General features: G+C 41.4%; 1 protein-coding gene and 1 non-coding gene across 2 annotated transcripts; both read left to right on the forward strand.

Annotated features, from left to right (window-relative positions):
• Positions 1-85: 85 nt before the first annotated feature.
• rps13 (ribosomal protein S13) lies at positions 86-4,876 on the forward strand. The gene is made up of 6 exons (XM_063012431.1): positions 86-157; positions 2,431-2,479; positions 2,563-2,641; positions 2,993-3,162; positions 4,437-4,537; positions 4,800-4,876. Exons 1-6 carry the CDS (start codon positions 135-137, stop codon positions 4,831-4,833), a joined length of 456 nt encoding a protein of 151 aa, XP_062868501.1. The 5' UTR covers positions 86-134; the 3' UTR covers positions 4,834-4,876.
• On the forward strand, positions 4,598-4,726 carry LOC134331979 (small nucleolar RNA SNORA19). Its single transcript, XR_010015205.1, has one exon. It is a non-coding gene; the product is annotated as a small nucleolar RNA SNORA19 (small nucleolar RNA).
• Positions 4,877-18,567: the final 13,691 nt, after the last annotated feature.

Raw genomic sequence — 18,567 nt, forward strand, 5'->3', positions numbered from 1 at the left:
TATTTTTATTAAGCCTCTTTTAGCCTAAACGACTTTTTTTCTTTATATTCAAACGTCACTACCGCTTGGGCGAATTCTACATCCGGGCAGCTTCGTTGCGCTCTTTCTCTTTCTCGGTTCTCCTAAACGCCATCATGGGTCGCATGCACGCTCCCGGGTAGGTTTCATTTTATGTGGAAAAATAGCATAACACGCACATATGTTGTCAAAAAAGCGCACATATTTGCGTAATTTAACTAAATGCGCGTAATAGCTGATAAAAAGAGCGTTTTTGAGAAACTATATACCACGTTGTCTCCCGGTATAGCAGCATAATGGCCGCGTGTGCGAACGAGTCACACTAAAACTGTTCACTTCACACTAAACAGCCAGTTTTATTAACCTGCTGATAATGTAATTCATTACCGAATTATTTACGGTTATTCGGATTCTCGGTGTAATCTGCTCAGTATTTTGAATCATAGAATGTTCTGGAAAATCAACGGAAGCCAGCTAGCTAGCCAATGCTAACGAGTTTAACCCGAACACTAGTAAAAGCATGAACAGTACAGTAAAGTAAACGTCAGCAAAAACTTAATTTAGTTAAAAATGAATTAAAATAATTAGTTACGAACACAAACTTACAAGCAACATTCACAAAATTATATGCAATGCCATGTAATTAAAGGCCACGGTTTTTTCAACTTGAGCAACCACACTCCGGATTGTCAACACAGCGAAATAATGTGATCTAATGACCACAATTATTGAGCCAGCATAATGCTTGCATTTGTATTTAATTACTTTCAAACATATTTCTATTAAACAAATAAAATTAATAGCCAGAACCAACCGTCCTGGTTCATTTTCCGAAGAATCCGAAGTGTTAACAGTAATCCGCACAGCTTAGTTGAATGTAAAACTTAAATAATTTTCTCCTGCTGCTATTTACTTTTTTTCAGTTTAATTTGCGTTAAACATAGGAAGTTTTAACTACATTTTCATTTACATTTTCGGCATTTAGCAGACGCTTTTATCCAAAGCGACTTACATTATACATTATAGTGACAGTATACAGTCTGCGCAATTGAGGGTTAAGGGCCTTGCTCAAGGGCCCAGCAGCAGCAACCTGGCAGTGGTGGGGCTTGAACCAGTGACCTTCTGGTTACTAGTCCAGTACCTTAACCACTAGGCTATGGCTAATAGAGAAAGATTGTTAGAAATGATTACATTTAGTAAAGACGATGCAATGTGTCATGTATTTGTGCATATTTTTTTCTGTGAACCTGTGTATCCAGGTTGTAATCATCCTGTATGATATCCATTTGGTTGTTTGTATAGTTTGACAAATGAAACTTAGGGGTAGCACTGTCTCCTCACAGCAAGAAGGTCCTGGGTTCGATCCCCAGTCGGGTCCTTTCTGTGTGGAGTTTGCATGTTCTCTCCGTGTCTGCGAGCTCCGGTTTTCTCTCACAGTTCAAAGGCATGCAGTCAGGTTTATTGAAGATACTAAATTGTCCATGACTGTGTTTGACATTAATCTTGTGAAACGAGTGTGTGAAAGTGTGTGAAACACGATATTAAAATCATAATATATAAGTTGTACAGTTTAACAAATGAAACTTTGTTTGATCCTCAGCATCTTAATGTAAATTCCCCAGTCCTAAACTTTTGTACTTTTCAGACAGAAGTCAACATCAGTCACACACTCAATTTACTCAAATAACTGTTAATACTTGAATCTGTGTGTTTTTAGGTATTGTATTTTTATTTTTACTGGGATAGTGTCTTTACATAAATGCACTGGTGTGTTATTGAAATTAACAGTAAAGCCCTTAACCGCTTAATTGCTTAGACAGTTTTCTGTCACAGTACTATATGTTGCTTTGGGTAAAAGCGTCTGCTAAATGCCGAAAATGTAAATGTAGCACATTTGTAGGTGTAACACTGGCTGTGTTTACATTTACATTTTCAGCATTTAGCAGACGCTTTTATCCAAAGCGACTTACAATTATGACTGAACACGATTTTGAGCAATTGAGAGTTAGGGGCCTTGCTCAGGGACCCAACAGTGACAACTTGGTGGTGGTGGGGCTTGAACCGGCAATCTTCTGATTACTAGTCCAGTACCTTAACCACTGAGCTATCACTGCCCCCACTGTTTGTGTTTACATACAAACATGTTAGTCCAAATAAATTTTTGTTTATTCACTCTTTCACTTCAGTGTAATTATAAAGAGAATGATTGCTTTACATTATTGGGTAAAAATTAATGGAAGTGGTGGTGCATTCTAGAAGTTGGTCAACAATGCCATGAACTAGAAAGTTTGATAGCAGCGGTTAAATTTTAGTGTGTTTTACATGGGTTGACATTAGCAATTTGCTTATGATAGAATAGTGTAATGGGTATCTGGCCAGTAAATAATATAAAACTAATTTTCTCTTTTTCAGCAAGGGCTTGTCCCAGTCAGCTCTCCCCTACCGACGCAGTGTCCCCACTGTAAGTATAGGTTTTTTTTTTTTTTTTACTAGTCCTCATTCTTCACGCAGGCATTTGTTAATTTTATGTCTCTATCTGCTTAGTGGCTGAAGCTGACTTCAGATGATGTTAAGGAGCAGATCTTTAAACTGGCCAAGAAGGGTCTCACCCCCTCACAGATCGGTATGTTCACTTGACGCACTTATTTTGTATTGTTAAAAAAAACAAACCAGTGGCTTTGTATAATATTGAAGACATTTATATTTATTTAGATTTTTATGTATGTGTATGGTATTTACGCAAACAAGGCCAAACATCCTGACAAACATGTTTAATCTCCATTTGTCAATTTACCTTTCTTAATAAAGTCCTAAGTAAATAATCATTGAATATGCCTAAACATGTAATTTTTTATTATTATTACCGAGCAAGGTTTTTCTTGGCTTTAAAAGTGCCTGTGTCCCAAGTGTCAGCTTCAGTTTCCTAACCACAACAATGTATGTAAATTCATGATTGTCCTCTGACTTGCTTTAGGTGTGATCCTGAGGGACTCTCATGGTGTCGCTCAGGTGCGCTTCGTCACTGGGAACAAGATCCTTAGGATCCTGAAATCCAAAGGCCTGGCCCCTGATCTGCCTGAGGATCTATACCACCTTATCAAGAAGGCTGTTGCTGTGAGGAAGCACTTGGAGAGGAACAGAAAGGTAATAGTTTGAGATTTAATACATTTACTGAAAGTATCGTTTAAAACATATCTAAAGATTCGCAAATGGTGCTAGTTTGCTAGTTCTTGTCCGAACACCAATATGGTATCGACAGTGGTCAGATCTGTTGTGGGTTATTGCAGGCTGTGTTGGTGCGGAATTTCTCGAGTCATTTTTGCATCTGGATAGCATAAAGGTTAATACGACACATTATGCACAAAATCTTTTACAGGACTTGATTTTGTATGTTGGATATTAAGTCTTTAAACTGTTACTGTTTAGTCGCTCAGTCAGCTCTCATAAGAGCACACATCTGGGCTAAGTGTGTAAATGTCGGTGTTGCATGCTTGGCAGCAGGTACAATGTCCACTGACTTTTTTTTGAATTAGTATTTGATAGTTAAAAGAAATAACTCGATAATGGGCAAGTTAAGTTTCAGTTGTGGTGTTTTAATAAGTCTACGAGTCAGTTTAGTTTTATGGTTTAATACACTGGTTCATTTTGCATCCCTTGTGTGTGTGTGAGCCTAGTGACTGTGTGGTGTAATGCTAAGAGCCATTATGCTGGTAACAGAAGTGCCCGAGTTTTGGGTGTTTGAATCCTGTGACTGGGCTCAAATACAGAAGGTGCATGAACCTAGCCACTGAGGGGACACATCGGTGCATCCTTACTGTGGGTCTCAGGCCTGGATACATTTTTAGCTTTGTCAGAAAGGGCATTCAGCAGAAGAACTCTAGTTGATTAACCTGCTGTGGTGACCCCTAATGGGAGCAGCTGAAACTACATGCCTGTGAGTGATGGCCTGCAGCTTAGCTTGATTGTAAACTCTTGTGTTTGTGGTTCTTATAAACTGTATATTTAAGATATTTAGCATGTTTGCTCTGATGGTATGGTAAATGTGAACAGCATGTAACAGCTTTTTATGACCCACTGGTGACTTGTAACACTTGTTTAAAGATTTCTTTCGATGCTGTAGTGTGTAGTTTGTTATTGCATGTAACTGTCTCACACATGCAAAACAATTGCTTGAAATTCTGTGATGCTTTTATACCGTGACAGTACGGTCAGTTAATATACTGTATATTTTTGACTGCTGGACCTTGTTAAAGAATTGTTGCTTTAAACTCTGTCTTAAATGTTGGCTAGGTTTAGTAATTCGATTTCCACCTTATGGGTCCCACCTACTAGATGTGTTCTCAAGACAACTAGCTGAAGTATACAGTTTACATATGTAGTGCTGCAAATTTAGGGTAAACATGTTTTCTCTTTTACAGGACAAGGATGCCAAGTTCCGTCTGATTCTTGTGGAGAGCAGAATCCACAGGCTTGCTCGTTACTACAAGACCAAGAGAGTGCTTGCCCCCAACTGGAAGTAGTAAGTATAACTTAAATACATTTCTGGATTTAAATTGATAGCCAGAAACTCCATACTTTACTGCACATTTCATTGTCCCATTCTTTTCTTGTAAGAACTGAGATATTTCTAATGTGCTAGATTAATATTGGAGGTTAATTAGCGGCTTGGCGCTGATGTGCTAATGCTGCCAGTCCCCTTCGTACAAAATATACTTTTTTGTTTTGTTTTTAGTTAATCATTTTAATCAAATTTTATCTAACTCTCCGCTTTTTATTCACAGCGAATCATCCACAGCTTCTGCCTTGGTGGCATAAATGTACAACTTTTTGGACAAATAAAGAATATTTGAACAAATAATTTCTTTTTTGCTGTGCTTTTTTCTATAAATGGGTATTTAATGTACACAACTTCAATGTCTTCATGTAATGTAATAGAGGGTGACACTTGCTGAAGTATTAATAAATGTATTAAATCTTTTAACATGAACACAGTAACATTGCTAAGGCCTCTGGATGAATTTTTTGCCAGATGTGTTTGCTGGTGCACCAGGTTTGGAACTTCTGAACAATGCTCCCAGTGGTGTCTCTAGGTCTTAATTTTTTTCAGTAATATTATAGTAAACTTATTTAATATTTGAACAATTAGCATGACCGTTAAAAAAATATCCGTCTACTCTAAAATACTTAATATTCTTTGTTCAATTGTTACATGTAACTGAGTTTTAGTAAATTACTATTAAGACAGTATAAATACCTCATATCTCTCGGTGTAGTTTAGCACACACAACAGCAATGATGGGGAAGACTGCTGACTTGACAGTTCTCTGAAAGACGATCGATCCTTCACAGGGTAAGCTACTGAAAGCCGTTAATAAAAAGGCTGGCTGTTTGCAGAGTGCTATATTTAAAGCATAGTAATGAAAGTTGACCGAGAGGGCAAGATTAGGTAGGAAAATGTGACTATCAGAGCAACCTAGGTTTGAATAACATCTCAGGAGTTGCATGCTGCAGTGATACAGTAATTTGTGGTAAAGCCCCTATCAAGTATTGAGTGTAAAAATCATTTGGAGTTGGACATTTCTGTATTTTACTTTTTTCCTGTTTGATCTTATGAAATATTCTAATAATCTGATATAGGCCTACTGGATTTCTGTTTTTCATGATCTAAGCCATGTGAATTGACATCAAAACATGAAATGCATCATTTTAAAATTGTATATGTAACATTATAAATATAACAAACATGACAGTTTACATGTTTACATTGTTGAATGGAATTATAAACAAAAATGAACATTTTCGTTCATTTTTAACTTTTTTGAGATGCACTGTACTACTCGAGTGAAGTGTCGACTCCGTTTCTAAGCGTAGTCAATCCAGAGTTGATCACAATTTAGAGTCGATTCCGCGTGATTTGATTCACTTTACCAGCACACAGTCGTCGAATGTTTGCTTTGTCACAACAAACAACTTCTGTCACAACAGTCATTAAAAATACAAACATTATTTACTTAAATAAACAACAATGCAAGTTATAGTTTTTGCTATTGTAATAGAAACGTGCTTATATTAAATAAACGTCGACCAAGTGGAACTGAGACCAAAAACCTTTTAACAGGTTTGGTCCCTGTTAGCCCGGTAAGTTTATTAAGCTAACATACATTAATGTTAGCTTTGTACATTACATTATTTATTTACCTGCCACACGATATAATTAACGATTAAAATAAGACAATATATTAAGAAAACGTTTCTTAAGCCACACATGATGTAAGGTCACAAAGTTCTATATTTCTAACTAGTTCTAGTCAGCAATACAAATGACTTAAACTAGTGTAGAAGACTTTTATGTAAGAATGGGTTATATTGAATGCCCTATTGGGGCGCTGTAATATGTTATTGTTTGTGTGTGAAAAGGAGGAGAGAAGAAGAAAGTAAAGTTCGTGCTGGTTCATGTTCACTCTGTGTCCGTGTGCGCTCATTCTGTTACTAACTTTTATGTGGTTAAACGAACCCTCTAGAAAGCTCGGTTACATTGGTGGCAGCGGTGTTTCTTTCTTACGCGTTTCGGACTTCTGTGTAACAGTGCGCGGTCGCGTTTTATGCTGTTAGATGCAGTTAGCTTCTTCAGTGTAGTTAGCTTTTTAGCTCATACGTGCGCGCGCTCCAACATGTGGATGGACGATATCGGCGCGTTTAAGTGCAGCCCTGGAAGCGGCAGAAACAGCGTTTCACACGGTGGATTAAAAATAGAACTACCTGCTCCGTTTACTGGAGACGGGAAGCAGAGCTTTCTCAGCTGGGCGAGACAGCTGGAAGTTGCAGTCAGAGCGCTAACTGAGGGTGCTACTGAATATGACTACGAGCTAGTAAGAATTCTTCCTACACGACTGGGTCAAGCTGCGTTTTTACTTTGGGACAGTTTTCCTGCCGGGGTGCAATCAGATTATACTGCAGTTAAGGAGAGACTAAACGAGGCTTTCGGGCAGAAACAGTTTTTGGACCGTTTCAAAGCTAACTTGGCTGCCCGTTTGCGGGTTCCTAACGAGAGTCTGGAAGTCTATGCTGCAGACATTAACAGATTGGTGCAGGAGGCATTCCCAGAGTATGGTGATGTGGCGCAGAGACAAGAAAAATTTCGTCGTTTTCTGGCAGGACTGGACCCATCACTCAGAGCCAAATGCTACGAGCAAGGTGCAACTGATTTGGAGGAGGCCCTGATTATAGCAGGACGATGTGAAAATGCCAGGGAGTCCTTAAGAGCTGACTGTGTGAGTGCCTACACTGACAATCACATTGCTAGAGAACCAATGACTGTACATTCAGTGTCTGACAGCAGTGGTCTGAGGAGAGCGGTTGATAAGCTTAGTGAGGATTTGTTTACATTACGACTGGAAATGAAGGAGATGCTGGAGGTAAACAGGAGGTTACAGACCACAGCGTGGGGTGCTGGGGTGCTGAGAACAGGCGTGGTTTTCGTTCACTTTCTCGTTCCTGGTGCACCTGCAGCTGCAACGAACGGGGATGTCAGTCTTGGGTGAGTCCAGATCAACAAAGGGGCCGGTCGCCAGACCGCCAAACCCAGCGTAAGACTGATTACAGCTCAGACATTCGGCATCAGGACCAAGTGCAGCCATCCTTTTCTAGGGCAGCGGGTCGGCGGAGCCCAAGTCCTGGGTGGCGCTCTCGTGGGGAGGAAGATCAGACACACCGTTCTGTGCGTTTCCAGTCACCTCAACGTGATCGCGGTGCCACTCAGCAGGGAAACGGGCGGTAGCTGATGTCAAGGCCCAGACGTCAGCTTCTACACTAAGGGGCCAGTCAATTCAGCACGTCCCAACAGACACGGTTAATGTTGATTTTTGTGAAGGGAGCACTGATAATCCTACATCCTATGTAAGAGGGGTGGTGGAAGGAAATGAAGTGTTAATGCTAGTAGATTCAGGGGCTTCTGTTTCACTTATTAGCGCAGCATTTCGTATGTCAGTCCCTGCTCTGCGTAGCCGGCCGTTAATCAAAACCTATGTAGGCTCCCGTGCTGTGAATGGACAGATGTTGGACACGTTGGGTACTATGAATGTGACTTTTAGGCTGGGGTCAATGATGTGGCAACACATGTTCCATGTTCTTAGGGAATCTACTCAGGCAGTACTGTTAGGCCTGGATTTTCTGGTGAGAAATCATGCTAAGCTAGATTTGGACATGGGGGTTCTAAAACTGTGGGACACTCAGGTGCCCTTTTTGCGGAGTGCGGAAATGGTTCCTGAGTGCTGTAATGTTTCTCTGGCCCTAACAGTTACTGTACCTCCCCTTAGTGAGACGCTAGTGCCAGTTAACGTATACGCTCCTAGCACTTCTGATATGACATCGGTCACTTTCGAGGGTTACTTAGAGCCTAATGTACCCGAGACTACTGGGGTAGTGATTGCACACATAGTTACCAGTGTCAAGGATGGTGCCTCGGTGGCCCGTGTGCTGAATCCAACGACAGAGGGCATAGTACTGAAAAAAGGGGTGCACTTAGGGGAGCTTTACCACATTAAGGATGCAGAACTGGCGCCACTTTACCAGCCAGGGGAGGCAGATATGGGGATTTTACCATCCGACTCCCTTCCTGTCACATTGGATGAGTCGCCCATTACAACCCAGCAGCGTGCGCAACTAACAACACTTCTTAAAAAGTTTTCAGGGGTTTTCAATGTCTGTGATGAGAATGCGGCCAGATGCAAACTTGTAAAACACCACATTAGGACAGGGAATCAACCCCCAGTCAAGCAGCGTGCGTATCGTACATCTCCAGACAAGCAGGCGGAGATTGAGCGTCAGGTGGCTGGTCTGCTGGCAGATGGTGTCATTGAGGAGAGCTGCAGTCCTTGGGCCTCTCCGGTAGTCCTCGTAAAGAAGAAAGGGGGCGATTGGAGGTTTTGCATTGATTATAGGCGACTTAACTCCGTTACTATTAAAGATTCCCATCCTTTGCCCCGGGTGGATGACAACCTTAATGCTCTTGCTGGCTCCGCCTGGTTTAGTACGCTCGACTTCTCCAACGGCTACTGGCAGGTGGAAATGGCCGAGGAGGACAGAGAGAAAACCGCCTTTACTACTGGTCGGGGTTTGTATCAGTGGAGATCTATGCCAATGGGTCTTACTAACTCACCTGCAACTTTTCAAAGGATGATGGAGCTGATTCTCAGGGGGCTACCATGGCACATATGTATGGTATATTTAGATGACATATTGATCTATGGCCATACATTTGAGGATCATCTTAGGCATCTGGAGGAAGTTTTTTTACGGATCCAATCGGCCGGGCTGAAACTGAATGCCAAGAAATGTCACCTTGTGAGAGAGCAGGTGGCATTCCTGGGCCATGTAGTCTCTAGTCACGGTCTTCAACCAGACCCTAAGAACACAGAGAAGGTAAAGTCCTGGCCCACTCCTAGCTGCCCTTCTGAAGTCAGGGCTTTTGTGGGATTGTGCTCATATTACCGGCGTTTTGTGAAAAATTTTGCCAAGCATGCAGCGCCTTTGCACCACTTAGCAGGGAAAAATGTGCCATTTGTATGGACTGGGGAGTGTGCTGCAGCATTTGAGTACCTTAAAGGGGTGCTCACCTCTGCTCCTCTGGTGACATTACCCAACTTTTCTATCCCTTTTAAAATTCACACAGATGCCTCTAAGGAATCTGTGGGGGCGGTGTTAGCACAGGACATCAATGGGAGAGAACATGTTGTGGCCTACGCCAGCCAGACACTCACTCAAGTGCAAAAGCGGTGGTCCACTTTTGATAGGGAACTCTGGGCTGTTGTATGGGCTGTCCGAGAGTTTAAACATTATGTGGGGCTGTCCAAATTTACCATCATTACGGATCATCGCCCTCTGCTGGGCTTGCGAAGCATGAGCATCGATAATGACCCAACTGGGCGACGAGGCCGATGGGTGCTGGAGCTGGACCCATTTAACTGGGTCATGGTCCATAAGGATGGTTCCCGCCACATGAATGCGGATGCACTGTCTCGCCGTCCTCTGACTCCAGACAGACCAACATTGAAGGAGCAGACGACTGGTGTACATTCTGTGGATGACAGCCCACACTGTCACTTGGCTGATGCAGAACCAGGTTTGGACAGAAGTTTGATTTATTCACTTTCCCATGACGGCTCAGAAATGGGCTCATTACAGCGGGAGGACCCGGATATTGCCAGAGTGTTAGCCTGGATTGAGAGAGGTGTTGGGCATCCACCACGTCGGCGGGTACAAGGAGGTTCTCTCAACCTTCGAAAACTGTGGACAGAATTTAGTCGTCTGTCTATTGTTGACGGGTTGTTGTGTCGTACCGTGCGTGGGTCTCCAACAGGCGAGCAGCAAGTGCAGGTAGTAATTCCCCAGGTCCTGGTGCCCCAACTGCTCCAACACCTACATGGTGGACCTGTTTCTGCCCATTTCTCAGCTGAGCGTTTGTGGGAAAAAGCACGACAAACATGCTACTGGCCTTCCATGCTACGTGACATTAGGCGCTGGTGTGAACAGTGCGAGGCTTGTCAGACACGTAAATCCCCTGTGCCACAACATCGGGCACCTATGGGGGGGTTGCCTGTTAGTCGGCCTCTGCAAAGAGTGGCTGCGGACATTCTAGAGCTGCCAGTGACATCCAAGGGTAATAGGTATGTTCTTGTAGTGGAGGACTACTTTACCAAGTTTGTAAATCTGTACGCACTCTCAAACCAGACAGCACAATCAGTGGCCCAATGTCTATTTGATGACTATGTTCTGTTACACGGTGTTCCAGAAACCTTGCATAGCGATCAGGGCCGTCAGTTTGAGGCGGAGGTAATTCAAGGGCTCTGTCGGTTGTTGGGGATTAAGAAAACCCGCACCACGGCCTATAATCCCAAGTCAGATGGCATGGTGGAGCGCCATAACAGAACGCTGATTGATCAGTTAGCCAAGCAGCTGCTTTCTTGTGGGGGTGAGTGGGACAATTTTTTGAAACAGTCTGCTTTCGCTTACAACACGTCCAAACACAGCAGCACTCATTTCAGCCCTTTCTTCCTGATGCATGGCCGTGAGGCACGGGTTCCTGTTGATGTGCTGGTACCATCCACGTTGCTGGGGTCTCAGGGGCTCGGGTCCCACACCCAATTCGTATCATCTCTGGTGCAGCGGCTTGAGAGGGCCTTTGGGACGACTAGGCTAAATTTGGCTGAGGCTCGAGAACGTCAGAAAGTGTACTGTGATGAAGGGGTCCGGCACCGTCCGTATGTAGTGGGTAGTTTAGTTTGGTTAAATAATCCCACAGAGAGTCGTACTAAGTTGGCACCACATTGGAAGGGCCCTTATCAGGTTACACAGGTGATGGAGTCAGGTGAGGAATTCGGCCTAACCTACACTATTACTAACCCTATGGACCTGGGGGAACATGTTCAGGTGGTTCACCATAACAGGTTAAAGCCATATACGCTGCCTCTGCCTTCTGTGCCCTCTTCTCCAAATCATTCGTCCCCAGCGGCCCAGGCTCCTGCCACACAGCCAGCTCTTCCAGGTTTAGGTGGCTTATCTAATGTTCTGCAGGATGGTCTGGGATTATCAGAGTCCAGGGCTGCTATGTCCCGCACTGGACGTGTCCTGCGTGCCCCATCTCGCTTTCAGGACTTTGTTATGTATTAAGTAGGGTTGAATATATGGGGTTGTATTGGGGCTATGTGCTGTTGCCACTTTTCTGCCCAGTTTTTGGTATGTTTTCAATGTACATGTTTTGTTTTCTTGAAAAAATAAATAAATAAATAATAAAAAAAAAAAAGAACAAAAGTGGACAAACTACAGGTGACATGCTCAGGTGCACTAGGGATTTTGTTAATGATGCACTAATATTTAGTGTTTATTTTGTAATTTTTTTTTTTTTTTTTTTTTTTTTTTTTTTTTTTACTACAGTTTGTGATTTTGTTTAGTAATGAGCATGGTATAAACGAGGACGTTTATAGTTGAGGGGGGGACGTATGTAGAAGACTTTTATGTAAGAATGGGTTATATTGAATGCCCTATTGGGGCGCTGTAATATGTTATTGTTTGTGTGTGAAAAGGAGGAGAGAAGAAGAAAGTAAAGTTCGTGCTGGTTCATGTTCACTCTGTGTCCGTGTGCGCTCATTCTGTTACTAACTTTTATGTGGTTAAATGAACCCTCTAGAAAGCTCGGTTACACTAGCAAAGGCATTAAGTTTTAGTATATGTTACACCAAACTTTAAAAACATCACTAACAAATATGAACAAATGCATTTATAGGAACTATGCAAATAATTTTGGAATTTGTAACTGCCATATATTGAACTCACTGTGTAAGAAATTATCAGTAATGTTTATTAATCATATCTTTTTATGCTTATAAATAATATTTGATTAAATACTCAAAAGCCTGTATGTTTGTACATTTAAATGCATTAGATATATGTTAAATAGAGATGGCAGAATGCCTGCTTCTCCCACTGTACACTAACAACAAAGAAACATTCAGACCAAGCTGTTTGTAATTACAAAACTATTACAAACCTAACATAATACATGATTTGTTATTACTGCGATCCACAGTAAAGTATTTATGCACTACTTGGCCAACAAAAAATACCTGAAAGCCTTCAAGTAATAAATAAATAAATACTGCAGTTTCAGCTGGCAACCATTGTTTTAATATTACCCAATGCAGTGAGAAGCATCTCATTCTTAAACAACAAATTGGCCTCAAACAAGCAAAGGAAACAACTCTGGAGATTAGAGACATTACCGGAACTGTCCAAACTTGAAGGATAGTAGTGAACCATCAAAGTTATTCAGATTTACCTTATTCCAGAGTTAATAGTGTGTCAGAGTAAAAAGGGTAGTGCCTAAACTGATGCACCCTCAATTACACAGAGCTTACTATATAAGCGAGGAGGGCACGGTGGCTAAGTGGGTAAAAAGGTCCTGGGTTCGATCCCCAGGTGGGGCAGTTCAGGTCCTTTTTGTGTGGAGTTTGCATGTTCTCCCTGTGTCCATGTGGGTTTCCTCCCACAGTCTAAAGACATGCAGGTGAGGTGAATTGGAGACACTGAATTGTCCATGACTGTGTTCGATAAAACCTTGTGAACTGATGAACCTTGTGTAATGAGTAACTACCGTTCCTGTCATGAATGTAACCAAAGTGTGAAACATGACGTTAAAATCCTAATAAACAAACTATAGAAGCTTCTGGAGGCGGTGCTATAATCTGGCGTTGTTTTAATTTGTCAGGTCTAGGCTCAGCAGCAACAAATGTGGCAATAAAATGAAGTCAGCTGACTACCTGAAAACTGAATGACTGGGTTTATCCTATCAACGGATTTGTTCTTTCCTAATGGCACGTGCATATTCCTGGATGACAATGCCAAGAGTCATTGGGCATAAATTGTTAAAGAATGGTTCAGATAGCATAATAAATCATTTTCACACATGCATTGGCCACCACCAGAGGACTGATATTATTCCCAGCTTTTGGAAAGTGCTGGAGGAGATTTTTTGGAGTGGTTCTACATTCCAAATACTTAGCCAACTCTGAGTAAAAATAAATGTTATGACTTTGCATAAACAATGCTACAGCCAATGCATGCTGTAATAAAAGCTAACAGCAGTCCAACAAAATATTAGTGTGCATTTTTTTAAACTTGAATAATAATCACACTGATCATTGTTTATCTGATAACAATATGGTTGTTCAGTGCATCTCTTTTTTTACACTGAGTTTGGTTATTTATTGTTACTACGCAAGCTTACTCATGAGTATTTGTTTAATTTACCATAGTTCATGGTGGCTCGGCTCGGTGGGTAGCACTGTTGCCTCACAGCAAGAAGGTCCTGGGTTTGATCCCCAGTTGGGGCGATCTGGGTCCTTTCTGTGTGGTTTGCATGTTCTCCCCGTGTCTGCATGGGTTTCCTCCGGGAGCTCCAGTTTCCTTCCACAGTCCAAAGACATGCAAGTGAGGTGAATTGAAGATACTAAATTGTCCCTGACTGTGTTTGACATTAAATATGTAAACTAATGAATCTTGAGTAATGAGTAACTACCGTTTCTGTCATGAATATAACCAAAGTGTGTAAAACATGACGTTAAAATACTAATAAATAAATAAATAAATGTATGATAAAACACAAAATTTTAAAGTGTTTTTAATTGTTTAAATAAAAAAGTATTGAGACAATGGTGACGTGTACAAAACAGTTATCTTACTGTATTTTTCCTTGAACTGTTTTTTTTGTCGTTGCATACAGAACTACGGTTTTAAATCTGTTATTTTTTAAACCAAATCAGACTAAACAAGCCCAGTAATTCAAAAAAATCGTAATAACATTTTGTGTATAATAACCCTTTTATCTCTACAATTCATCATTTTTTATTATATCATAGAACGCGCTCCCACAAGAGGTCACTGTTTTCCTTATGTTTTTGTGTTCTGCTCATGTTTATGTTCCACACTGAAGAACCAGGTTTCATTTAAACTTAAATGAAAACTGCAGCAAGGTAGGTCTCATTTAATTTTCATAAACAGCCTTATCCTGGTCAGGGTAGCAGTGGGTCTGGTTTCACCGGGTATCACTGGGTGCAAGGCAGGAATATTAGGCCTAGTGTAGCCTAGTGGTTAAGGTACCGGACTAGTAATCAAAAGATCGCTTGTTCAAGCCCCACTACTACCAGGTTGCCACTGTTGGCCCTTAACCCTCAATTGCTTAGACAATATACTGTCACAATGTACTGGCTTTGGATAAAAGTGTCTACTAAATGCAGAAAATGTAAATGTAAATGAATTTCCTGGACAGGGTCCCAATCACAGGCCTTCTCTAGTCAATCATGTATGTGTAGACGCCCAGCCGGTCAATAGCGCCACTGAGATTCGAACGTTCAAACCTAGATTTCAGCGGTAGTGGGATCTCATAATAGGCCGTAGCACCCCCCAAGTGCCTGGTGAAAACGTGTGATATGTCCTATAATGCAGTCCCACTAAGATCATCACTTGTGATGGTTGAGAAATAAAATGCTTGATTTTGCAGTATTTTTTTTGCATTATTTATGACAATTAATTATTAGTTTTTGTCATATTGTTAAAATGTTAAAATATATGATTGTTATTTACACTATTGACTGGAGGTAATTCATGACCAGGAGCTGACTGGCCCTTTCTTTCAGGGTAAATGAGACAACATTCTGGTTTTACTTATTAAATATGCTACACTTGCCAATTTGTTGTGAGCCAAAGTGAATAGCTTGATTTGATCTGCTCAGTGGATAAGAAAAGTTTTAAAATCAATTTTAAATTGTGAGTACATCATCAATATTAATTTATATTTGTTTACAAGGTACAGATTGAGAATTGCTTATTTCTGGAAGCATTTCCAGAGACTTACGATTCAAGTGCAGAAATAGTAGTGGCACATTTGTGAGTCTGGTAGATATTGCGATTATTAGATTAATTTCTGTGAATCAGCAAATACGTAATTTTTGAGCCACTGATTTTTTATTTAATTTCTTTTTTTTTTTTCAACTGGTCCTGTATTTCAAGGTCACAGGTACACCAGTGTTTAGTTGCTGTCTCTTAGTTTCTGTCCTCTCCCTCAGACATAGCCAATCATGTCTGTGTTGATGCCCAACCAGCTTAGTGTGCCACTGAGATTCAGCAATAGTGGGCTATCATGATTAACCGCCACACTAGCTAATTAAATTATTTTTCTTTTCTTAGTATTGCTCCCCCTGTTGGCCAGTCCTGTAAGATTAAAGGCTACTCTGTCAAGGGGCTGAGTGCAATTAAAAAACACAGGAAAGGGTTTTTGTTGTGGCTTGTTATGAGGGATTATATAAAGTTAAGTCAGTTAGTATATACATTTCAGGAAAAGCTGGAATATTTGGCTATTTACATGGAATAAAAATAAATAGTATGCCAGAATTTTAAAAAGAAGTTGCATTTTTTGTTCTTGAAGGAAAAAAGTGATAGAAGCTGGATCCTGGACCCTTTTTTTCTCCTAATTTTAGCACATCCAATTTCTACCCGTCAATCATCCTCTCACTAATGCTGGTCCCTGCTCCTGATTGGGGAGGACGAGGCTGCTCCACGCCCCCTCCGACACGTGCACAGCAATCGAACATCTTATCACCTACACTTGACGAGTGCAGTGCAGTACAGCGCTGTGTACGGAGAGCCACACCCTCTACCGCACTCCTTTCCCATCTCCGTGCAGGCGCCACCAACCAGCCAGCAGAGCTCGTAATCACACTAGTCTGAGAGAGAGTCCCCATCCGGCTTAAGCCCGGCCCTATCTGAGCAACAGGCCAATCGTTTTTCATGTGGCCGCTCAGCCTCAGCCGGCAGGCAGGGCCAAGATTCGATACGATGTATTCGAGATCTCAGCTCTGGTGAACAGCGGGTGTTTTTACCGCTGCGCCACCTGAGCAGCGAAGCTGGATTATTAATGCCATCCAACAGGATACAAACGAATATATTCCACAGACTGTATTTTCATTAACAATCAATGCACTGTCTAGTTTATATTATGATATTTATTCCTGATGGCTATAGGGCGGCACGGTGGCCTCACAGCAAGAAGGTCCTGGGTTCGATCCCCAGGTGGGGCAGTCCGGGTCCTTTCTGTGCAGAGTTTGCATGTTCTCCCCGTGTCCGTGTCCTCCGGTTTCCTCCCACAGTCCAAAAACATGCCACCAGGCTAATTGGAAACACTAAATTGTCCTATAGATACCTAACCACTAGATGCACAAACCAGTGCATTGTAGTGCCGGTCCCAAGCCCAGATTAAATAGGGAGGGTTGTGTCTGGAAGGGCATCTGGCGTAAAAATATTGACAAATCAATGCGGTTCATGATCCGCCGAGAGCCGACCCCGCAACCGAACGGGACAAAGGCCGAGGAAGAAGAAGAAGATTCCTGATGGCTATAATCTTTAATTGCATGATGCAGAAGCAGTGATATTGTTATGAGCATTATACATTATTTTTAAGTTTTTAAAGGAAATTGTTACTGTTTTCTTGTAATAATGACTTTGCATACAGACTATGCTCTCAATGTTGTTTATTACATGCTCGTTACCTATTCATATTTGTTGTTTTTAAGAATTCAAGGGCATTTGTGCACTTTTGCAATCACACACACTGAAACTGCTGAAAATGATGCTTTATCCTGAAAGCTGTCAAAACCTACAGCAAGGGGATTGACACTATAGCAAAAATGATTTGAGCGACTGGTAGAAGGGAACACTTCAGTGTCGTCCACTGCAGCACACACTCATCCAGCGCGAAGTGATTTGACAGTAGCGGGCTGTTTCATTTTCTCCTTGGAGAGAAAGTTATCATTGAGTCACCTTGCTGCATTGTGAGCCTCTGGCTCAGGCGAGAGAGGGAGCGACAGAGAGAGAGGGAACTAAGGCAATCAGCAGCTTCAGTATGCAGACACGCAGGACTGCAAACCAGTACCTCGGTAATTAGCAAGAAATATATGCATGAAGGAAGGGATAGAGTGGTAATCAAGAACATTAATTAAGACTAATACATAAATCGTGGGATGGAGGTCAAAAAATGTTAATGTGGAATAGATGAGAAAAGGATTATTATTTGAAATTGAATTTAAGTCTCACTATTCGCCATTCACTTCGATTTGTTCTCTGTCCCAGTCTTTAAGGCACATCTTTTTTATTCAGGCCAGTACATTTCCAATGTTTTGCTGTCAATCTCTTGCTTTCCCATACACCTCAACTAAAGCTCCCGACTTTGAGTCACTCCAGCCAACTACAGCTCAGACCTTTTTCAAAGGATAAAAAGACAGGGATATTGCTGCAATTAAATGTTTATGCAATGGCAGCTTTCTGATTTTGTAGTACATATATATTATGTACAATTGCATTCAGAAATATTCAACTCCTCACAAAGAAAGAAAGAAAAATGCAAATCATAGTTTTTGGCACAGTTTTTATGCTGTATGCAACCCTTCATATTTTTTTGCACCTCCTAATCCTCCCTCCCTCGGTCATTAGCCAATCATGTCCATGCAGACAACTGAAGATTCTCAGCAGTAGTGGGCTAGCATACATTATTGCTGTGCAACCCATGTTTTTATCAGTTTATTCCAAACCGCACACTACATACCAACTAGTGTACGTCTAAAGAGTTCATTACAATTTTGACACGTGTACCCTGATTACTTGTGCCATGGGAGCCACAGTTGCAGCGGCAGTGTGGAGAAACCCTGGCCAACCTTCCGTCTTGACAGGGATAACTGCATATGTTGTTTGCTTAGTTGGGCCAGTTACACTGCTGCACTATTTGCACCGCAAAATACACATTAAAACATAGATGTAATACTAAAATGGTCAAATTAAATAATTGTAATTATTCATGAAACAGTATATTAATACTCTCTAACTATCAGAGGGACAGGTCTACTGAGGTTTTGTACGAGCATTAAGATGGTGACACATTGTATTTTGTTGGTGACTCTTAAATAGAAGTATTTTTTTGCCCTTGGCTTTGTTTATTTTAGAGCTGAA

The sequence above is a fragment of the Trichomycterus rosablanca genome, chromosome 17 (genome assembly GCF_030014385.1).
Source record: "Trichomycterus rosablanca isolate fTriRos1 chromosome 17, fTriRos1.hap1, whole genome shotgun sequence".
Taxonomy (NCBI): Eukaryota; Metazoa; Chordata; class Actinopteri; order Siluriformes; family Trichomycteridae; genus Trichomycterus; species Trichomycterus rosablanca.

Excerpts from the sequence above, each read along its gene's own strand:
- rps13 (XM_063012431.1), top strand. The coding sequence starts at position 135 with ATGGGTCGCATGCACGCTCCCGG. Across the intron at positions 2,480-2,562 it reads ACCGACGCAGTGTCCCCACT|TGGCTGAAGCTGACTTCAGA; the intron begins GTAAGTATAGGT and ends CTATCTGCTTAG. Across the intron at positions 3,163-4,436 it reads ACTTGGAGAGGAACAGAAAG|GACAAGGATGCCAAGTTCCG; the intron begins GTAATAGTTTGA and ends TCTCTTTTACAG.